At 40.5% G+C, this 20,004-nt stretch overlaps 1 protein-coding gene across 1 annotated transcript in view; it reads right to left on the bottom strand.

The window, feature by feature from the left end:
• PSMD1 (proteasome 26S subunit, non-ATPase 1) overlaps nt 1–20,004 on the bottom strand; it is a 78,887-nt gene that overhangs the window by 10,510 nt on the left and 48,373 nt on the right. Inside the window, exons 17-20 of the mRNA XM_084779160.1 lie at nt 16,948–17,062; nt 13,220–13,336; nt 3,097–3,199; nt 1,375–1,544 (exon numbers count right to left, since the gene is read on the bottom strand). Of these exons, the coding sequence (XP_084635286.1) occupies nt 1,375–1,544; nt 3,097–3,199; nt 13,220–13,336; nt 16,948–17,062 (505 nt within the window). The remainder of the gene's footprint in view (nt 1–1,374; nt 1,545–3,096; nt 3,200–13,219; nt 13,337–16,947; nt 17,063–20,004) is intronic.

The raw sequence follows: 20,004 nt of genomic DNA, 5'->3' as shown, positions 1-20,004 counted from the left end.
GTTGAAAAGTCTTCAACTTTTAAAGATGAACAAGATGTCACAGGACTGAAAAAAACCTATAAACTCTATTAAGAATATCGTTAAAGATTGTGATAACAGGGCATGCAGCACCTAAAGCTTTTAACCTTTGTAATCAGTTTTGTTCGGTCAGACTCCCTGATCCCTCACTGCTGGTCTTGTTTTCTGCTATTACTAAAGGGATACCCTCCTGTGCCGTTTCCCCTTACACTAATATGTCTTTGTTAAGTAGGCATGGAGGTCCTTGTACTCACAGATAAGCACTAGGGAACCAGGAATGTTACCCACACAGGGTTATCTCCTCAAAGAGGGAGAGGTAGGTGTCTATCTGTTTTCTGCCTGGGGACCAACTCCTGTGCTATCTGTGTGGCTGGGGACTACAGTGCATCCTCCCCAGACCTGTATCATGAGCTTGTTGTTCTCAGTCAATCTGTAGAACATATCTTTATGAAAGATATGTACTTTACAAAGAGTTATGATGTAGTCGTGTCTTTAGCTTTGTTGTACACATGGGATTGAGTTAATTATCTCCAAGAAAAATTTCACCAAACTGCGCTATGCTTAAATATGCCTAAAATAAACTACTCACTACTGAATTGTGTTGAACCTCCACGTTAATCTACTGGAGTGGTGGTTGTAGAGATACCCCCAATCCCCAGCATAGGACTCTGAGATGTGTATTGCCCCAACTTTCAGTCCTCATTAATTACAGTTAGTCTATGTCCTCATTCTTTCTTGTTCAGATTAGTGCAGTGGCACTGGCCAGGTTTCTATTGACATCAGAATGGTCTCTCTTTAGGAAAAAAACTGTCATTACCTTCTTAAAAGCTTTCACCAGCTCTTGCAGCCTTTGGATTAAAGTGGCCGAGCATGGTGGCACAGGCCTGGAATCCCAGCACTCTGGAGGTTAAGGCAGAGGGATCCTGAGTTCAAAGATCACTGAGCTATATAGAATAATTATTTCTCCCAAACCAAAAAAATACTAGCCAGGCATGGTAGCACATGCCTTTAATTCAAGTATTCTGGAGGCAAAGGCAGGCAGACCTACATAGTAAATTCCACACCAGCCAGGGATGTATAGTGAGATTCTGTTGCAAAACCAAAACCCCCACAATCCCCAGAATGGCTTATAAAATCTCTTCATATTTTTGTATTAAGCACCCTACCCCATCATTCCCTCTTTACAAGATGTTTTCAGGATTAGACAACTAGTAAAAAAAGTTTACTTGTGGAATTTGCAGACACACTCTACTCTGTAGGGACTAAGGACTAACTCATACTGAAGGGAAAATATGCTACCAACACGGTTACCTAGGATAAGGACAACCCACAAACACTCAGGACTCACAGACATACCTTTAAGTCCTTGTTCAGGCCAATGACACAGGTAGGAGTATAAGCCAATGACAGGAAGTGTGAAAGGGGAAACCAGAACCAGAACTGGGTAAACACGAGGACGCCAACCACAGAAGGCATATGAGTGTGCCCAGTCCTGGACTGTAAGGAGATTGTGACATTGTGACCACCTGCAGAAAAGGAAAAATACCATGAACAGAGCAGCCCACTAAGATAGCAATAGCATTTCTACGTACTGCGTTAGGGAAGCAGCTCGTGATTCATTGTTGTGGTTGTTATTGTTATGTTTGAAACAGGGTTTCACCAAGTAGCCCTGGCTGTCCTGGAACTAACTATGTAGACCAGGCTGACCTTGAACCCACAGAGATCTGACTGCCTCTGCCTCGGATTAGGATTAAAGGCAGGCACCATTCACCCAGTGATTTATTTTATGTGTCTGAGTGTTCTGCCTACATGTATGCCACATGTACCATGTGGGTGCCTGATGCCCACAGAGGAAGAAGAGGGTGTTGAATCTTTGAGACTCAAACCATATGTGGCTGTGACTCATTTGATGTGGGTGCTGGGAACCAAACTTGGGTCTTCTGCAAGAGCACAAAGTGCTCTTAACCACTGAGCCATCTCTTCAGCCCCACAAAAGGAAAACTGCAACGTTTAATTCTTGATTTAACATGTTTTCTGAGGAAGAACATGATAAAGAATGAAATCAGCTGATTCTGATCAAAAGTTTGTACTGTGAGAGGGTGGATGGATTGAAACCCAACCTGTTCTGCCTTGTGCCACATCCTCTAGTCTATTCCTTGGGGAGTATAGAGAAATTCAGCTTGAAAGCCAGTGAGTTAGAGTGAAGATCCAAGTTATCAGGTGAAGAGATGGATTTAGCCAGACATAGTGGCACATGACTATGATCCTAGTCCTTGGGAGGCGGAGATAAGAGGATTGGCTTGAACATACAGCTACCACCCCACCTCCAACACAACTGAAAGTCACTGAGCACCTTACTGTTCTAACTTCCCTCCAATATTTGTAATCCTCCCAATACTATGAGGCAGACAGTACAAAACAAGAAAGGAATAAAGACAGAAAATATCTCGTGCTTATATAGCTATTACATAAAAGGATTAGGATTTGAGGAGCATGGTGGCACACACTTGTCTCAGCTACTTGTAAGAGGTTGAAGCAAGACAACAGCAAGTTCAGGGCCAACCAGGAAAACTTAAGAGATCCTGTTTCAGAATGACATAAAAAAGGGTGATGTGGCTGGGTAGTGGTGGTGCACACCTTTAATCCCAGCACTCGGGAGGCAGACAGGCAGATCTCTGTGAGTTCGAGGCCAGCCTGGTCTAAGAGCTAGTTCCAGGACAGCCAGAGTTACAGGAAGAAACAGTCTTGGAAAAGAAACAAACCAACAACCAACAACAACAAGAGGTGATGCATAGTTACTCAGTGGTGCAATTACATCCCATGTGTGAGGTCCTGGGATCAATCTTCAGCCGGAAGGCAAGAGGGGACAGGGTGTGTGAATGCAGGGGAATGACTGACATCCAAACATATACATTCATGCTTGAACAACTAAGAATCATCTCTGCCAACTACACACTCCTCACAGTTTACTCTGGAACAATGTGCTTCAGAACCAATTTCCATGATGTCATACAAAACATTAGATTAGCTGTTTCATTAGATTTACATAATACATCTGGAAGACATAAGAACATTTACCTGCATCCAGTATGCCTTGGGCCAGAATAGCGCCAAATTTGGCCATGACATCATCATGCTTGTCATTGATGACTTTGGAATACAGCTGTCTGAACTGATTCACCTGAAGAAGCAAGAAGAGTAATTACGGTCTAACTGTGCACTTGTTGTGTTGTTAAAGAACACCCAATAAACTGCGCTAATGGTATTGAGACTCAGCTCTCAATTTCAAGACATTAAGAAGAGGGAGATGGAGCAGATGTGAAGGCAGAACAGTTCTGTGCTGGGAGTCAGTGTTCTGACTAGTGTGGGAGCACTAGCTGTTTTCAGTCCTCATTCCACAGGGGATGATTCAGACTCAAGGGAACGCTGACTAAGATCTCAATCTGCACCAGCCGGTCAGCAGGCCCAAAGAGTCCAAGAAAATACTAAGGCTTTTATTGCACTTTGAATTATAGATATGCTGCTTACTGTCCACCGAGCAGATTTCCTAATAGGCATGGCTTGAGTTCTACCTTAAGTAAACTACCCTTCACCCAGACTGTGTGTTCACAAACATTAATGATGCACATTCTAAACACACATCAACTTCTGAAGACTTGCTCACAGAATCAGTGCTCTTATGATTACTAGTAATTTTTGTATGCTTCAGCATTTTCCTGAAATTACTATATATTACTTTCACATTTAAAATGCTTATAAAATATTCTTAATGAATAAAGTGATTTCTTTAACTGTTTGGGTGGAGATAGGGCACTATCTTATGCTTCTTCCATGTCTTACACTTCCTTGTTTTCCCGACAGTGCTTTCAAATGGTAGGCACTCAGGAAGAAGTCTGCTTGTTCAAGAAGCACATGATCATGGAGCTCCCCAAATCTGCCAAAAGCAGAAAACACCAGATTTGAGTTTCCTAATATAAAGAGTTTAGCACATAGTCTTTCAGAATTTCTTCTCAATATTGGTCTGAAGGCTACAGTGTGATACTGTGTCAGAGAAACTGAATCAGACAGCCCTGGCATATGCCTATCTTGGCTCTTAAAAGCTATTTGGGTAAATACTAGTCAGTCAGTCAGTCAGCCAGTCAGTCAGTCTGTCAGTCAGTCGGTCAGTCTGTCCTATGTCCCTTTTCCTTTTAGATGGGTGGTTTTTTTTTTTTTTTTTTTTTTGGTAAGGTGGCCTAGGTCTCAAACTCCTGAACCCAAACAATCCCTTTTGAAGCCTCCTTAGTAGCTGGGACCACAAGTATGCATTACCATGTCTGGTTACTTACTAGCTTTTCTGAGCCTTAGTTGTTTTTGGTGTTTTCCCTTTCTTTGAGGATTATAGCATCTACCTCATCCATGTTTTAAAGACAACCCAAAATAATGGTGGTCACATACTTAGGAGTCATGTCATACTTCAGTAAGCATGTCATACATCTTACGGAGGCAAAATCTTACTACCCTCTAAACTACTAGCTCTGCCACCTAAATACTACCAAGGAAACAATGCTCCTTAAAGACAGCTGTCAGTTTTATTCATAGGCAGCAAGAAACTGCAATGGGGGAATAATATACCCATGGTCACTACTAGGTCAGGCATTGCCAGCCTTACTGCTTTAGAAACTATAAAACCCAGCATGTTAAGTCATCACTGAGTTCACAACTAATTTTAAATATCTTAGGTTTGATGTTTTTACTCTGGCTCAACAGGTCAAATTCCTTTGATTCTCAAGTTATTTCAGATGAATATTTACATTACCTTATATAGGATAGAAATTCTATGTTCTAAAGGTTAAAAAAAATCTCATGAACTTTATAAAAATAAACACTGGACAAAAGACTGTATGTATATTACAAAGGAGAATTTAAATACAAAACCGTATCTAAAATAATAGCAAAGCATCCAATGAAAAATTTAAAAATGGATTTTGCATTAAAAAGATTTATTTATTTATTATGTATACAGTATTCTGCTTGCATGTGAGCCAAAAGAGGGCACCAGATCTCATTACAGATGGTTATGAGCCACGTGGTTGCTGGGAATTGAACTCAGGACCTTTGGAAGAAAGGCCAGTGCTCTTGACCACTAAAGCCATCTCTTCAGTCCCCTGGATTTTAGATTTTTAAAAGTAAAAATTTGTTCATCACTTATATTGTCTAACACTTTCTTAGTGCTCATTCTTATCACTCTTGGAAAGAGTCACTGTGTTGGTAGAGTAGGACAGTGCACTAAATTTAAATTCAGAAGGCAAGCTGTGATCCCCTAGGTCTACTCTCGGCTTCACAGATGGCAGCGCTGACTTAGCACACACAACCATCTGCTGATTACCACAAGTGGTGATCAGGGTGAGGATCAAGGTTTTCTAACTTAACTTCAGAATATGATGAGGCCATGGCCAGGCAAAGAGGCACGCACTTACAACCCCATCACCTGAGAGAGGAAATCAGCCTCAACTACACAGGGAGCCATCTGTCTCAAAAATAGTAAAACAAAAAGGATGATGATACATCCCCCCTCAAAAAGGTGGGACTTGTTGAAAACATTAACTTATTTTATATTAAAAGGTACTGAAAAATGTAGGTTATCTGTGATCCACATACTCTACAATCTAGGAGTTTCTAAAATCATGCATTTCAAAAGTTCATCATGTTCTGCACTTTATACCTCATACTATCAAAAAATCAGAAAGGAACAAAATTCTCTGGGGTTAATTTTTTTCTGCAGAGCACAACCTACTTCATTCTGGTTACAAAAATATCTCTGCTTATCAGGAACCAGTTTGGAAGTTCTAACCTTTTCTTTGACGTTACATCTGAGTTTAGAATGTCGACTATACAATGGTAACTCCTTCCATGAAATCCTTGAGTCCAGATGTATTTGGAATTCAGATTTAAAAAGCTGGTATGAGGGTTGGAGAGATAGCTTAGGGTGAAGAGCTGTGCTTCTCTACCAGAGGACCCACAGGGCAGCTGGTACTGTCTCTAACTCCAGTTCTGGGGGCTCTGATCCTGTCCTGGACTCTGCAAGTATCAGGGACCTCTGTGGTGGACAGACACATATGCAGGCAAAACACCCATACATGTTTTTAAAAAAGCCAACATGATATACACACCTTGTATTTCTGGTGGGCTATGGAACAATATTCCACAATCAAATTAGTAATTCTGAAGTAGCAAACACAAAGATATTTACAGTAAGGGAGATAAAAGTAACAAATGACTATTACTGGGTAAGATTTTACAATCAATTGGGTCCTTAAAAGCAAACCTATAGTTGGGCGTGGTGGTGCACATCTTTAATACGCACTCGGGAGGCAGAGGCAGGAAGCTCTCTGAGTTCTAGGCCAGCCTGGTCTACAAAGTGAGTCCAGGACAGCCAAGGCTACACAGTGAAACCCTGTCTCGAAAAACCAAAACCAGCCAACCAAACAAAAACCACCTTTCTGGATTTTAAAGGGTTATGGATTTAACCTCTTTATGGCTAGTTCCTATACATTTCTGTTCAGTTCTGACTTTGTGCCATCTACTCCTATTTTTCTTTCCAAATGATTTGCTGTTACTTCAAATTCTATATATCTAAGATAAAAATTATCCTTATTTCTCTTTCAAGATTTTCTTACTGATAAGTCATGATTGTACTACATAATGGCTTAAACCTGAAATGTCTCCATTGCTCATGCTTTGATCACTGGTTCCTTGGTGATGTTCTGGGAGGCTGTGTGGAACCTTTAGGAGGCAGGTTCTAGCTGGTTAAAGGAAGTCACTAGAAAGTAGGCTTTGAAGGTTCTCAACTTTCCTGATGCTGTGTGACCCTTTAATACAGCTCCTCATATTGTCATAACCCCTAACCATAAAATTACTTTGTTGCTACTCCGTTTACTACAGGAAGTCACAACCCACAGGTTGAGAACCTCTGAGTTAGAGCCATACCCCTGGTTCTGGTCCCACTGTCTGCTTCCTGGTCCATTGCATTGCAAACAGCCCCACCTCCCTAGATAGTCTTTCTGCCACGGAAAGAGTCATTCTGTTGCACAGGTAGTTTCCACGAACTACTTTGTTCACAGCCATGCAAAACTGACCAATACAACTTATTATCACAATCTCACATATTTTCCAGTTTTCAACTCAATTTTATTAGTATTTTAACTATATGATATTCTCTCTCCTTCCCGTTTTGCTTTTTAACAAAGGGTTTCTTTTTGTAGCGCTGACTGTCCTAGAACTTGCCCTGTAGACCAGGCTGACCTTGAACTCAGAGATCCACCTGCCTCTACCTCCCAAATGCTAAGACTAAAGGCATGCACTACTAAAGGCATGCTTGGCTATGATAGTGTCTTCTATCTTAAATATCTTATAAAATGTCATGCTTTTAAGTTCAGTTTATAAACATGTATATTTTTCTATAGAACCAAGTATCCAAATACCTTCCTTAAACTCAAATTAAAATTTTCTTTCTAGCTATTAAAAAGAACGCAGTATATGTGTAGATGTCTGAGAACAATTTTTGGGAGTGTGAGTTTCAGGGATCAAACTCAGGTCACCAGGCTTGGCAGCATCTCTATGGCATAAAGTTATATATTTAAAATCCTTATCATGTTGTGAACACAAACTTTATACTTTTGGAAGGGGAATGCCACCTTTCGATCAAGAGAAAAGATTAAATAAAGCCCTTTGGATTAATTTCTGGTGAATTGCAATAGCCAACAAAAGCCTAATCTAACCAAACTGAATTTTATTTCAGAACTAAGAGGTTTAACAAGCTTGGCCAAACATGATCCTACTTCTAGAACAGGTACTTGTGTGAGAAGATTCTTTGTACCAGGTCACAGGTTAAATGATATATGGCAAAGAAGAGCACTGGGTTTCACTATTATGAATTCTAAGCTGACCTTATTATGCGTTTATGTGTACATTGGATATGCTGGGCTGGAGTTATGGAGGCTGGCGAGCCGTCTGATGTGGATGCTGAGAATCAAGTTTGGATCCTCTACTAGAGCAGCAAGAACTTTTAATGGGTGAGCCCCAAAGAGCTCATTTTTATCATGTAATTTTTTCATTTGATGTTTATATACTATATTTACTCTGTAAATGTTCAAATAAACTTGTAATGCCAGAATTCATTTAACAAGACAAAAATAAATGATTTGTGAAGAGAAGAGTTAGATTTTTTTTTTTTTGGTTTTTCAAGACAGAGTCTCTCTGTGTTAGCCTTGGCTGTCCTGGACTTGCTTTGTAGACCAGGCTGGCCTCGAACTCACAGTGATCTGCCTCCCTCTGCTTCCTGAGTGCTGGGATTAAAGGTGTGCGCCACCATGCCCGGCCCAAGAGTTAGATTTTTGAGAAAAAACAGCTCTAAGAACCCATTAAAAGGTTAAGTATGTCACTTAAGATTTTTTAAATTGTGTCTGTAATAATACAAAATATGTCTATGATCTGGGGTTTACATTTCTGAGTGTGGACACATGAGAAACTGATAAAAACAAGGCAAAGACATACTAGCATTAGTTAAACCAAGAACATAATGTGTGGGCTAAGTGTTAGGGCATAATATTACATAAACATTCTGATTTCCATTATGAATCTTACAAAATATCTAAGTTTCTTCTGCATTCCTCTGCGGAAGGGATGTAATTCTTTTCTTTTTAATTATTTTTATGTATATGGATTTTTTTGCCTGCATATAAATCTCTGTACCATGCATGTGCCTGGTACCCAAGGAAGCCAGAAGAGGACCTTGGATCCCCTGGGACTGGAGTGGTTGTGAGCTGCCATGTGGGCGCTGGGAACTAAACCTGGGTGCTCTGAAAGAGCAGCCAGTGCTCTCTCCAGTCCTAGGAGATATATATATATATATATATATATACATATATATATATATGTATAGATATATATATATATATATATATATATATATATATTTATTTATTTATTTTATTTTATTTTTTTTGAGACAAGGTTTCTCTGTGTAGTTTTTGCTGTCCTGGACTCACTTTGTAGACCAGGCTGGTCTGGAACGCATAGTAATCTGCCTGCCTCTGCCTCCGAAGTGCTGGGATTAAAGGCATGCACCACCACCGCCTGGCTAATTTTTAATGCTTGATATTTGCTTTTGAGCCATTTCCATTACTTTATGTATTGATTTGAGAATTTTGTTCTCTTTAAAAATATAGACAAAGCCAGACGTGGTGGCACACGCCTTTAATTCCAGCATTTGGGAGGCAGAGGCAGGTGATCTCTGAGTTCAAGGTCAGCCTGGTCTACAAAGTATGTTTAAGACAGACAGCCAAGGAGGAGAAACCCTGTCTTAAAAAATAAAAACAAACAACAACAACAAATATAAACATTTGGGCGGGGCAATAGTGGTCCACGCTTCTGATCCCAGCGTTTGGGAGGCAGAGGCAGGCAGATCTCTGAATTCGAGGCCAGCCTGGTACAGAGTGTGTTCTAAGATAGTCAAAACTACACATAGAGAAGCCATGTTTTGAAAAACCAAAACCAAACAAAACAAAAAACTCCAGATGTTATCATAGCTTTGCTTTTGTAGTCAGCATATAAATATTTACATTTTCATAGCCAATTTATATTAATTACAGAGCTACCAGCTATATATACATCTTTCTCAATTTATACATTAATTTTTCTCACATAGTAGTTGTTTTAGGTATTTGGATGTGTGTGGGTGCATGAGTGCCAAAATGCACATGTGGAAGCCACAGGATGTATAGGAGTCTGTCCCTCCACTATGAGGGAACTCAGATGACCCGTCTGCTGGCAGGTGTCCTTACCCAAGAGCCATCCTGCCAATGCTATTTATACATTCTAAATTAGTATTCATTATTCTGATACAACCTGGAGTTAGGAGAGTACTTTATTTGTTCATACCATTTAAAACTCCAACTTGCAATTATTAAAAAAAAATTATTTAAACTGTTGTACCTTATCTAAATGTGACAATTTCTTAGAGTCAATTAAAACAAACAAACAAACACACACAAAACAAAACCCCAAAACCCAAAGACTACAGTTTACCCTATTCTACCTCAAAAGGATTCTGCCACTGTTAGTCTGAGGTTATGACTACTAAAAACCACCGAAGTTATTTCTTTTTGTTGTTGGTTTTTTGAGATAGAGGTTCTCTGTGTAACCCAGCTCTTCTGGAACTCATTCTGTAGACCAGGCTGGCCTCAAATTCAGGGCTCTGCCTGCCTCTGTCTCCCAAGTACTGGGATGAAAGGCGTGTGCCACCATGCTCAGCTCTGAAATAATAATAATAATTCTTCTTCTCCTTCTTCTTCTCCTCCTCCTCCTCCTTCTTCTTCTCCTTTTTTTTTTTTTTTGAGATAGAGTCTTATGTAGCCCAGGATAGCCTAAGACTTACTGATGTATACTGGCCTTGAACTCCTGAGATTAGAAGCAGACACCATCATTTTGCTTGTTGTGTGTATATAGTATATATATGTGGTATGCCCAGACATAAGCATGGAGGCCAGAGGCAAGGGTATCCCACTATCTCTGCCTTATTCCCTTCAAAAGATCTCTCACTGAACCTGGATCTAGGCTGGTAGCTGTAATCTCCAGAGATCCTCCTGTTTCTGTTCTTCACAGTGCTGGAGTTATGGGTGCACCTGTGGCCATGTGTGACTTTTACATGGGTGCTGGGGTACAAACTCAGGTCTTCATTATTACACAGCAAACACTCTTACCTGATGATTTATCTCCCCAGCCTTCACACCTGGTTTAACCACTGGAATTCTATACCAGGATATGAGGATGGTTAAACTTTTGTTCAGTTGAAGCAATGTGAAAGCAATATGTGAGGTCCAAGTGAATAAATATTTATATATGACTATTTGAGGAGGTATATTCTTAATGACACTGCTCAGTTGGATAACCTCCAAAGGCTCAGTGCAACACTGAAAGCAGAAATAAAAGCTACTCAAATGATAGCTGCTATATTTAAAAGCATAGGGAATTGTAGCCTGTGTTTGCAAAGATGTTTATGTTCTAGAAGACACAGTATATTAAACAATTTTTGGGAAAAACAGGGCAAGAATTCTGCATGCACTAATATAATTTTCAGAAATCTTGAAAATGATTTTGAGAGACGCACTGGGTAATGAGACAGAAAGACAATGGCTGCTCAGAAAGTGAGGTCTGTCAGACAAAGCAGCACAGTGAGGCAAGAGTATCTCTCTTTCTTGAGTCTCCTCTGCTTAAAATAAAGGTGCTCAGTGCCTATTGTAGAAGCAGAAGAGAGGCCAATGGCCTCATCCTTTCCTCTCCTATTTTTTTTTTTTTTAAAAAGACACAGTCTCACTATGTAGCTCATGCAGGCCTTGAACTTGTGACCTGCCTGCCGGAGGCTCTTAAGATACTGATACTACACACATTAGCCAATACACATGGTATCAACTTTTTATTTTCTTGTTAGTAATGTTTTGTTTTTAACTGTTTCTCAGATATAAGCATAACCAAATCAAGGCTGATAAATGCTCTAAAAATCTAAATACAACGGAACGGGCACAGGCTAAGTTAGTTTTGTTTTTTGCTTTCCTTTTTTCAGCACTGAAGATTAAATCTAGGCATATAACCACTGAGGCACACCGTCCCAGTCTCATTTGTTTTAATATGTTAAACAATATTAGGGTCTTTACTAACTTGTCCAGGCTGGCCTTGAAACCCTCCAGTAGCCAAGGCAGTATTGAACTTGAGACCCTCTTGAGAAGCTGAGATTAAAGTGGACACCACTTGTACACTACCAGTGGTTCACACTTCTCCTGGACATATCAAACATGATAATTTCAGAATACACAAATCATACACACACACACACACACACACACACACACACACACACACACACACACACACTTTCTGTTCTTGACACAATGAGATGTTTGGCTTTCCAGTTTCTTGCACAGTAAAGACTAATATGAAGTACAAGACAATGTTATAAGGGCTGGAGAGATGGTTCAGAGGTTAAGAACACCGGCTGCTCTTCATAGGTGCTGAGTTCAAATGGCAGCAACCACACGGTAGCTCACAACCATCTATAATGAAATCTGGTGCCCTCTTCTGGCCTGCTGGCTTGCATGCAGGCAGAATACTGTATAAATAATAAATAAATCTTTAAAAAGAAAAAAAAAAAGACACTCATGAGGGAAATTTTCTTTTTTTTGTTTTTGTTTTTTCGAGACAGGGTTTCTCTGTGTAGCCCTGGCTGTCCTGGTTTCACTTTGTAGACCAAGTTGGTCTCAAACTCACAAAGATCTGCCTGCCTCCCAAGTGTTGGGATTAAAGCCATGTGCTACTATGCCCGCTATGAGGGAATTTTTAAATAAGTGCCTCAAAATCTGTTATGGTTAATCCAGTGCGGGGAGGTGCAGCCTTCTTGAGGAAAGACAGGCCATCTTTCTCCCTCAGTATAGACCAGAGCGAGATAATTTGGAGGGACCACTTGGAGGATTCATGATCAGAGGTAACTGTGCACTGAAACTGAATCTGACAGGAATTAGTTACTAAGGACTTCCTCAGCCATTGCCCAGGATAGCCTAGGAGGGTAAGATTGTAGATACATTTTTAAATAGCCTAGCTTGGATAGACACATAAAGTAGGGCGTTTCACTGACTCAGAAGGCTGGGGCACAAAGTCAGACTGTTTTTTTTCATTCTCCAATAGGTAAGTAAGTTCCGTTAAATCTATTTAAAAGCACATGCAGAGGCAAAGACAAAACAAAACACCAAAACAAGCAAAAAAGCTAACTTTATTGTTTTATCTCTTGAGTTATAATTTACTTTTTCCTTTTTGGAGACAGGGTCTCTCTGTGTAGCCCTGACTGTCCTGAAACTCGTTCTGTAAAATTGGCTGGTCTTGCATTCAGAGATTCATCTACCTCTGCCTCCTGAGTGCTGGAATTAAAGGCGTGTGCCACCACCCCATTTTTGAGTTATAATTTCTTAAGTATGTTACATAGGAAAGCTAACAAAGTGACCCTAAATTTATATATCACACACTAAGGAAAACTATATTATGACAATGTTCCTAGTCTGCTGCCCTTAAATGTACATACTTATTCTTTTTTTTTTTTTAAACTTTCAGTGATTATGATAAATTACTATAGAAACACCCAAACCCAGCTCTTTGCCAGAGTCTCTTTGCTCACCTTTGGACACGTGATTTCAGTCTGTTGGATCATGATGAGAGCTGAAGCTATCAGAGCCCCTTGCCTCACGTAGTTCACAGGGTCATTTGTCATTGGCTCGAGTAAATTAATTGCTTCCTAAAAGCATTACAAACAAAAAGACAAACAAAACTTTAGTGACGTTGAGATGGCTGTATTTTCAAATCAATCACTGTCAAAGGTATAGTTTAGATTAGGGGCAATGTTAAAAGTTTTTGGGTTTTTGAAGACAGTTCTCTGGCTGTCCTTGAACTTGATTTGTAGACTAGGTTGACCTTGAACTCAGAGATCCATCAGCCTCTGCCTCCCCGAATGCTGGGATTACAGGCATGTGTCACCGGGCCCAGCTTCCAGCTAAAGTTCTTAAATGCTCTTTCAGCTGTGTGCAGATACCTAGGTCACACAAATTATTTAGAAATAAAGCAGACTTGTTTACATGAGTAATAAAAGTCTTTCATTGTATTAACTGTCAGATGGTTTGCTTCAAAGAACATTTGCTCTTAGATATCATTAAGTTTAGAATAATATGGAAAGAAAAGATCCAATTTGTATTTAACTTATGAGAGCTGACATAAATGTAAATTAAAAGCCCAAGAGGAAAAATATTAACAAAATATCCTACTATATCCTTCTTTGTTTACAGAACAAACGTATACTAGAAGAGGCAGCTGGTAAGAGAGCTAAGTTTGATTCCTAGGACCCACACACAGTAACAGAAAACTGACTCCTCCAAGTTATTTTCTGATCTTGACATTTGTGCTATAGCGTGCATGTATTCCTTCTCACTCATAACATTGAGACAGGGTTTCTCTTGTAGTTCTGGCTGTCCTGGACTCACTTTGTAGACCAGGCTGGCCTCAAACTCACAGCGATCCGCCTGCCTCTGCCTCCCAAGTGCTGGGATTAAAGGTATGTGTCACATGAAGATATATATTTTTAAAAAATTTATCTTATTTAATCGTGTGTGTGTGTGTGTGTGTGTGTGTGTGTGTAAAGGTGGGGGTAGGTATGTACCTTTGAAGGCCAGGGGAAGGTGTGGGGCCTCCAGGAGCTGGAGTTAAAAGGTGGCAACTGGGAGGTGGTAGCATACACCTTTAATCCTAGTGCTTGGGAAGCAAAGGTAGGCAGATCTCTTTGAGTTCGAGGTTAGCCTGGTTTACAAAGTGAGTTCTAGGACAGCAAGAGCTGTTACACAGAGAAACTCTATCTTGAAAAACAAAACAAAACAAAAAACAAAACAAAGTAACAAACAAAAAAGTGTGTGCGTGCACGCTGTGAATCAAATTATGGTCCACTCCAAGAGTAGTCTGTGTTCTTAACCATGGAGCCACCTTTCCAGCCTGACACACGCTTCTTTTTCTCTTCCTCCGCCTTTTTTGGAGACAGGGTCTCACTGAATAGCCCTTTGCAGCCCTGAAATTTGGCCTTGTATTCACAAAGCTTTACCTGCCTCTGCCTCCCAAGTTGCTACCATGACTGGCTTCACAAATGTTTATAAAAGAAACTTCCTCCCTAATAAATCAAGTGCCAAGTACGATTGCCTGTTCTAGCAGTGAACATTTTGTTCACAGGATCTTACGTTTCAGCAGATGGAACATAGATATTAAGCTAAACAGTTATAAAGATATGTGAGGTAGCAATAAGTGCTTATCAAAAGAAGAACAAGAAGCTCGTTATGATGATATAATCTTGTAAACTGCAGCATTTGAGAAGCTAAAGTGGAAAGATTCTGAGTTCAAGGCTACCCTGAGCAACACAGCAGGACTGTGCCTAGAAAGGGAGAGAAGGAGGGAGAATGGGAAAGTAAGCCAAAACCAGAATGGGATAAAATACAAGGAGAGAATGAAATAGCTCTAGAAGTTCTTTTTAAAAATAATTAATTTATTGGTGTATGGGTGTGTGCGTGAGCGCGCGCGTGCGCGCGCGCCTGAGCATGTGTGGGCATGAATGCCATAGTGTGCACATGGAGCACAACCTGTGAGAACTGACCTTTTTTAAAAAAAGATTTATTTATTTTATTTATTGTATATGAGTGCTTTATCTGCAGAAGAGGGTATCAGATCTCATTATAGATGGTTGTGAGCCACCATGTGGTTGCTGGGAATTGAACTCAGGACCTCTGGAAGAACAGGCGGCACTCTTAACCACTGAGCCATCTCTCTAGCCCCTGACCCTTTTTTTATTTATTTTTATTTTTGAGACAGGGTCTCTCTGTGTAGTCTTGGCTGTCCTAGACTTGCTTTGTAGACCAGGCTGGCCTCGAACTCACAGCGATCTTCCTGCCTCTGGGACTAAAGGCATGTGCCACCATGCCCGGCTTGACCCTCTATTTCTACCATGTAGGCCCTAGAGGTTGAACTCGGGCTGCCAGGTTTGGTGGCAAGTACCTTGCCCTGTTGAGCTATCTTGCTAGCCCAAAATAAATTCAAAACTGTTTTTTGCATTAAATGATATGTCTATGTGTGCACAGTGAGTATCAATGATGTGTGCTGCCTGTGCGAGTAGGTGGTGTAGGTGTTGTATCTAATACAAATTCTTTTTATTAGAGGAAAAAGTCAAGCAAACTAAAGTTTAAATTTCCAGAACTAGCCAGGCGGTGGTGGGGCACACCTTTAACCCCAGCACTTGGGAGGCAGAGGCAGGTATTGCTGTGAGTTAAAGGCCAGCCTGGTCTACAAAGCAAGTCCAGGACAGCAAGGCTACAGAGAGAAACCCTGTCTCAAAAAGTAAAACAAAACAAAACAAAATAAATAAATCCAGAACTAATCAATATGAAATAAGAAAGTTGGGGCTGGAGTCATGGTTCAGTGCTTAAGAGCTTTAGCAGCTCTTTCAGAGAAATGGGGTTCAATACAAGTACCCAGGTACAGCTCACAATTGATCTGTAACTCCAGCTCTAAGGGACCCAATGCTCTCTTCTGGCCTCTGCAAACACTGTGTGTGGGGTGGTATGTAGAAATACATGCAGGCAAAACACATAAAATAAAATAAAAATCTTTTTAAAAGTTTTTGACCCATTTCTGTATAATACAAAGACTGTAGAGGGGAAACAATGTTCTCTTTCTACCACAAAGAAAGGTCCCCACAGTGCCTGAGATGTACGCAGAGTGCTATACAAGGCAAACTACAGTGAGTACATCAATGCTGTGAATCAACATTATGTTACAGCAGAGCCCAGTGGGTAAAAGAATTTGCTGCTAAGCCTAATGACCTGAGTTTGATCCCACTATCCATTATGGTGGAAGGAGAGAAATGACGCTTGCAGACAGACACATACACACACTCTCTCTAAATGCAGGAACAGTTTTTAGGGGCCAGAGAGCTCAGTGACTAAGGGCATGTGTAGTTCACAACCATCTGTAACTACAGCTTCACAGGGATCTGACACCCCTGGCTTCCATAGGCACCTGCACTCATGTACACACATCCACACAGGCATATACACATACATATAATTAAAAACAATTTTAAAAAGTTGATTTTAGGTGACTTTAGAGAGCAATCTTAATTTCTATAGTTCTAAGTAAACAGTGAGAATAACCATGTAACATCAGTTTGTTCTTAGGAGTCTTCAGAGGAGCACTGTGCAGCTCCCTGTGCATCAAGCTCAGGCTTAGTGATCACAGGGCACCAGAATTTTCACAACTATTTCACTCATATTTCTGCAATGGAAAGCCTGGCATTAGGAAAGCACTGGTTGTGGGCTTTACCTTGTTTCCTGTCCCAGCACAGCAGATCCCCAAAGCCATTGCAGCTCCATAGCGCACGTGAGGGTTATAACTCTCTGACAGCAAAGAAACCACACTTGGACATTGTTCAGGCGTCCTGATAGAAAACAAGGAAAAAGAAGACAGTATTATAAGTAACATGTTATAAACCAAAATGGAAGAATTTTAAACAAGTTTTTATTGTTGTTTTTGAGATACAGGAAACAATACAATATTTAACCAATAATAAGTTGTAGAATTAAAAAACTCCCACCATGGTGGTGGTGCATGGCTTTAATCCCAGCACTTGGAAGGCAGAAGCAGGTAGATCTTTGAGTTCGAGGCCAGCCTGGTCAACAGAGTGAGTCCAGGACAGCCACGGCTACACAGAAAAACTCTTGTCTCAAAAAACCACAAAGTAGGGGCCTGGAGAGATGGCTCAGCAGTTAAGAGCACTGACTGCTCTTCCAGAGGTCCTGAGTTCAATTCCCAGCAACCACATGGTGGCTCACAACCATCTATGTGATCTGATGCATACTGTATACATAATAAATAAATATTTTTAAAAAACCCACAAAGTAAAATAAAATGAAAAACTCTTCCACAGCAGATATGTTGGCACAGACCTGTAACCAGAACTAGTGAAACAGAGACAGGAAAGTAGGTCATCACTTGATCACAGCCTGTACGTACTACACCAGAAATTCAAAGCCACCGAGGGAAGCAATGTGGTAAAACTATTAAAAATTAGAGGGGGGAAAACCCCTCCCACAGAATTCTATTGATAGTAGAAATGTATTTTCTACAATCAGAAAACATGCAGAAAGAGGATCGTAACAGGGACTTCTCAAGCAAGCTCTCTGCAAGCATCATTTTCTAGCGGAGAGTAGTCAGTCACATGGAGTGCACACCTGTGTCCACTTTCCTACTCTCTGGGCGCAGCGTGTTTGCTACAGAAGACAAGGCATTACAGTCTTTTCGGTGTTTCCAGGGCAGCACCAAAGATATGAACATCTAACTCTAGGACTCTGGAGGCAGACGATACCTGGGAGTTTGAGGCCAGCCAGAGCTACATGGAGAGGTGAGAACACACTGAAATATGTATCAAAATTCACATATTTTATTTCAATACAAAGATGGTAGCTTACAGCTAACAGTCATCTTGCCAGAGTTATTTATATAAGCCCTCCACAGAGCAAGGTTTCAGCCAGGTTATACTCACAAATCACTGACATCATCTAATCATAAATTACACATATGAATTTCTTTGTTTTAACACTCTGGCTTCTATTCTTTACTGAGTATTTTTTACAACTACATTACAACATATTACTAGATTTTTTACAACTATATTACAACATACTAATAGATCAAGATGCTTTCAGAATATGAAGTCTTTTCCCTCCACCCTCTAGTCTCTCTCCACTAATGGAGGAAAAACTAGTAATATATGTACACAGGCAGAAACACTGTTCTTGGCAGGGTCATCACAAAAGAAGTTTTTTTTTTCTTTTGGTTTTTTCAGACAGGGTCTCTCTGTGTAGCCTTGGCTTTCCTGGACTCGCTTTGTAGACCAGGCTGGCCTCGAACTCACAGCGATCCACCTGCCTCTGCTTCCCGAGTGCTGGGATTAAAGGCATATGCAGGGCCACAAGGAAGTTTTGAAGGTGTAAATTTCTCTGGTAGAGTTACAAGTTTATAATTATCACTAGGTAAGTGTCAAGTTGAAGGCTTAGAACAAATACAGAGGAATTAAGATATGTTAGGTTCTGTATGGTTTTTTTTTTTACCTCCTACAGTCCAAGCACCATCCTGAATAGAACCTAAAGACCAGTTGGATGTCTTTAACAGAAGACAATCACTAATGCCTGAGTCAATATACAGGAAGAGAACTAGAGAACACTCCCCTCGAGCAGGGCAAGGTGGTATACAGTTTTAATCCCAGCACTTGGAAGGCAGAGGCAGGCGGATCTCTGTGAGTTTGAGGTCAGCCTGGTCTACAAAGTGAGTCTAGGACAATCAAGGCTACACAGAGAAACTCTGTCTCGAAAAACAAAAAACCAACCCCTCCCCCCAAAACCACTCCCCTCACTAAAGCCACTTCTCCCATAATGACCATTCACCTGTGCAATTCTATTCTGTTCATGCCCTCAGATTCCACAACTAATCTGCCAGTAAATCAAGTGAAACTCTTAATTCTTCTATCATGGCTTGGTTCAGACCCTGATCACCTCTCACTAGTTCCTGTCAGCTTAGTTTTATTTTATTTATTTGTTTAGTTCATTTGAGATTGAGGGAACATAGGCTTAGAATCAGAAACACTGGAGTTCCATTTCTAGGGTGGTTATTTATCATCAGGGACACAAAGTTTGAATCATACTGAGTCTTAATTGTTTCACGCACAAAACATTATCAGTTCCCCTCTGTGCATGCTAGAGAGAGCTGATGTGTCTCTATACTGTCACCACTGAAATCTAGATGCAAAAGCAGAAACTGGCAGAATTTGTGTGTTAATATGCTGCAGTTGGACTCCTTTTTAAAAGACAGTGTAACTCAAAGGTTCTTTCAAAACAGTATAAAACAAGACATATTTGCTAGACAGCTAGCTATATTTAAGATTTTCACTTTCAGAGTTTCTTAGAAACTCCTCCCCCCACCCTCCGCCGCCACCCCGAGACAGAGTTTCTCTGTGTCATCCTGGCTGTCCTGGATTCACTTTGTAGACCAGGCTGGCCTTGAACTCACAGTTATCGCCTGCCTCTACCTCCCTTGAGTGCGGGGATTAAAACTGTGCGCCACCACGCCCTGCTAGTTCTCTTCCTGAATACTGACTCAGGCATCAGGAATTATAGGCATGTGCCACCACGCCTGGCTTTCTCAGAAAATTTTTAGGGAACTAGCGGCCCACAGAACTTTACAATTTGTCATTTGGTTGCAGCAAGGGCAGGACATTCCAGGGAAAATTGTCTCATAGAAAAAAGTTTACCTAAATGTTAAAACTTCATCTGCTTTACAATCTCCACTTGAAAGCAGAGGAATAAATACTATATTCAAATACTA

This window comes from Acomys minous (assembly GCF_964271855.1).
Source record: "Acomys minous genome assembly, chromosome: 4".
Lineage (NCBI taxonomy): Eukaryota > Metazoa > Chordata > Mammalia > Rodentia > Muridae > Acomys > Acomys minous.
The sequence above is the reverse complement of the archived record's forward strand: the minus strand, read 5'-3'. Positions and strand labels throughout refer to the sequence as shown.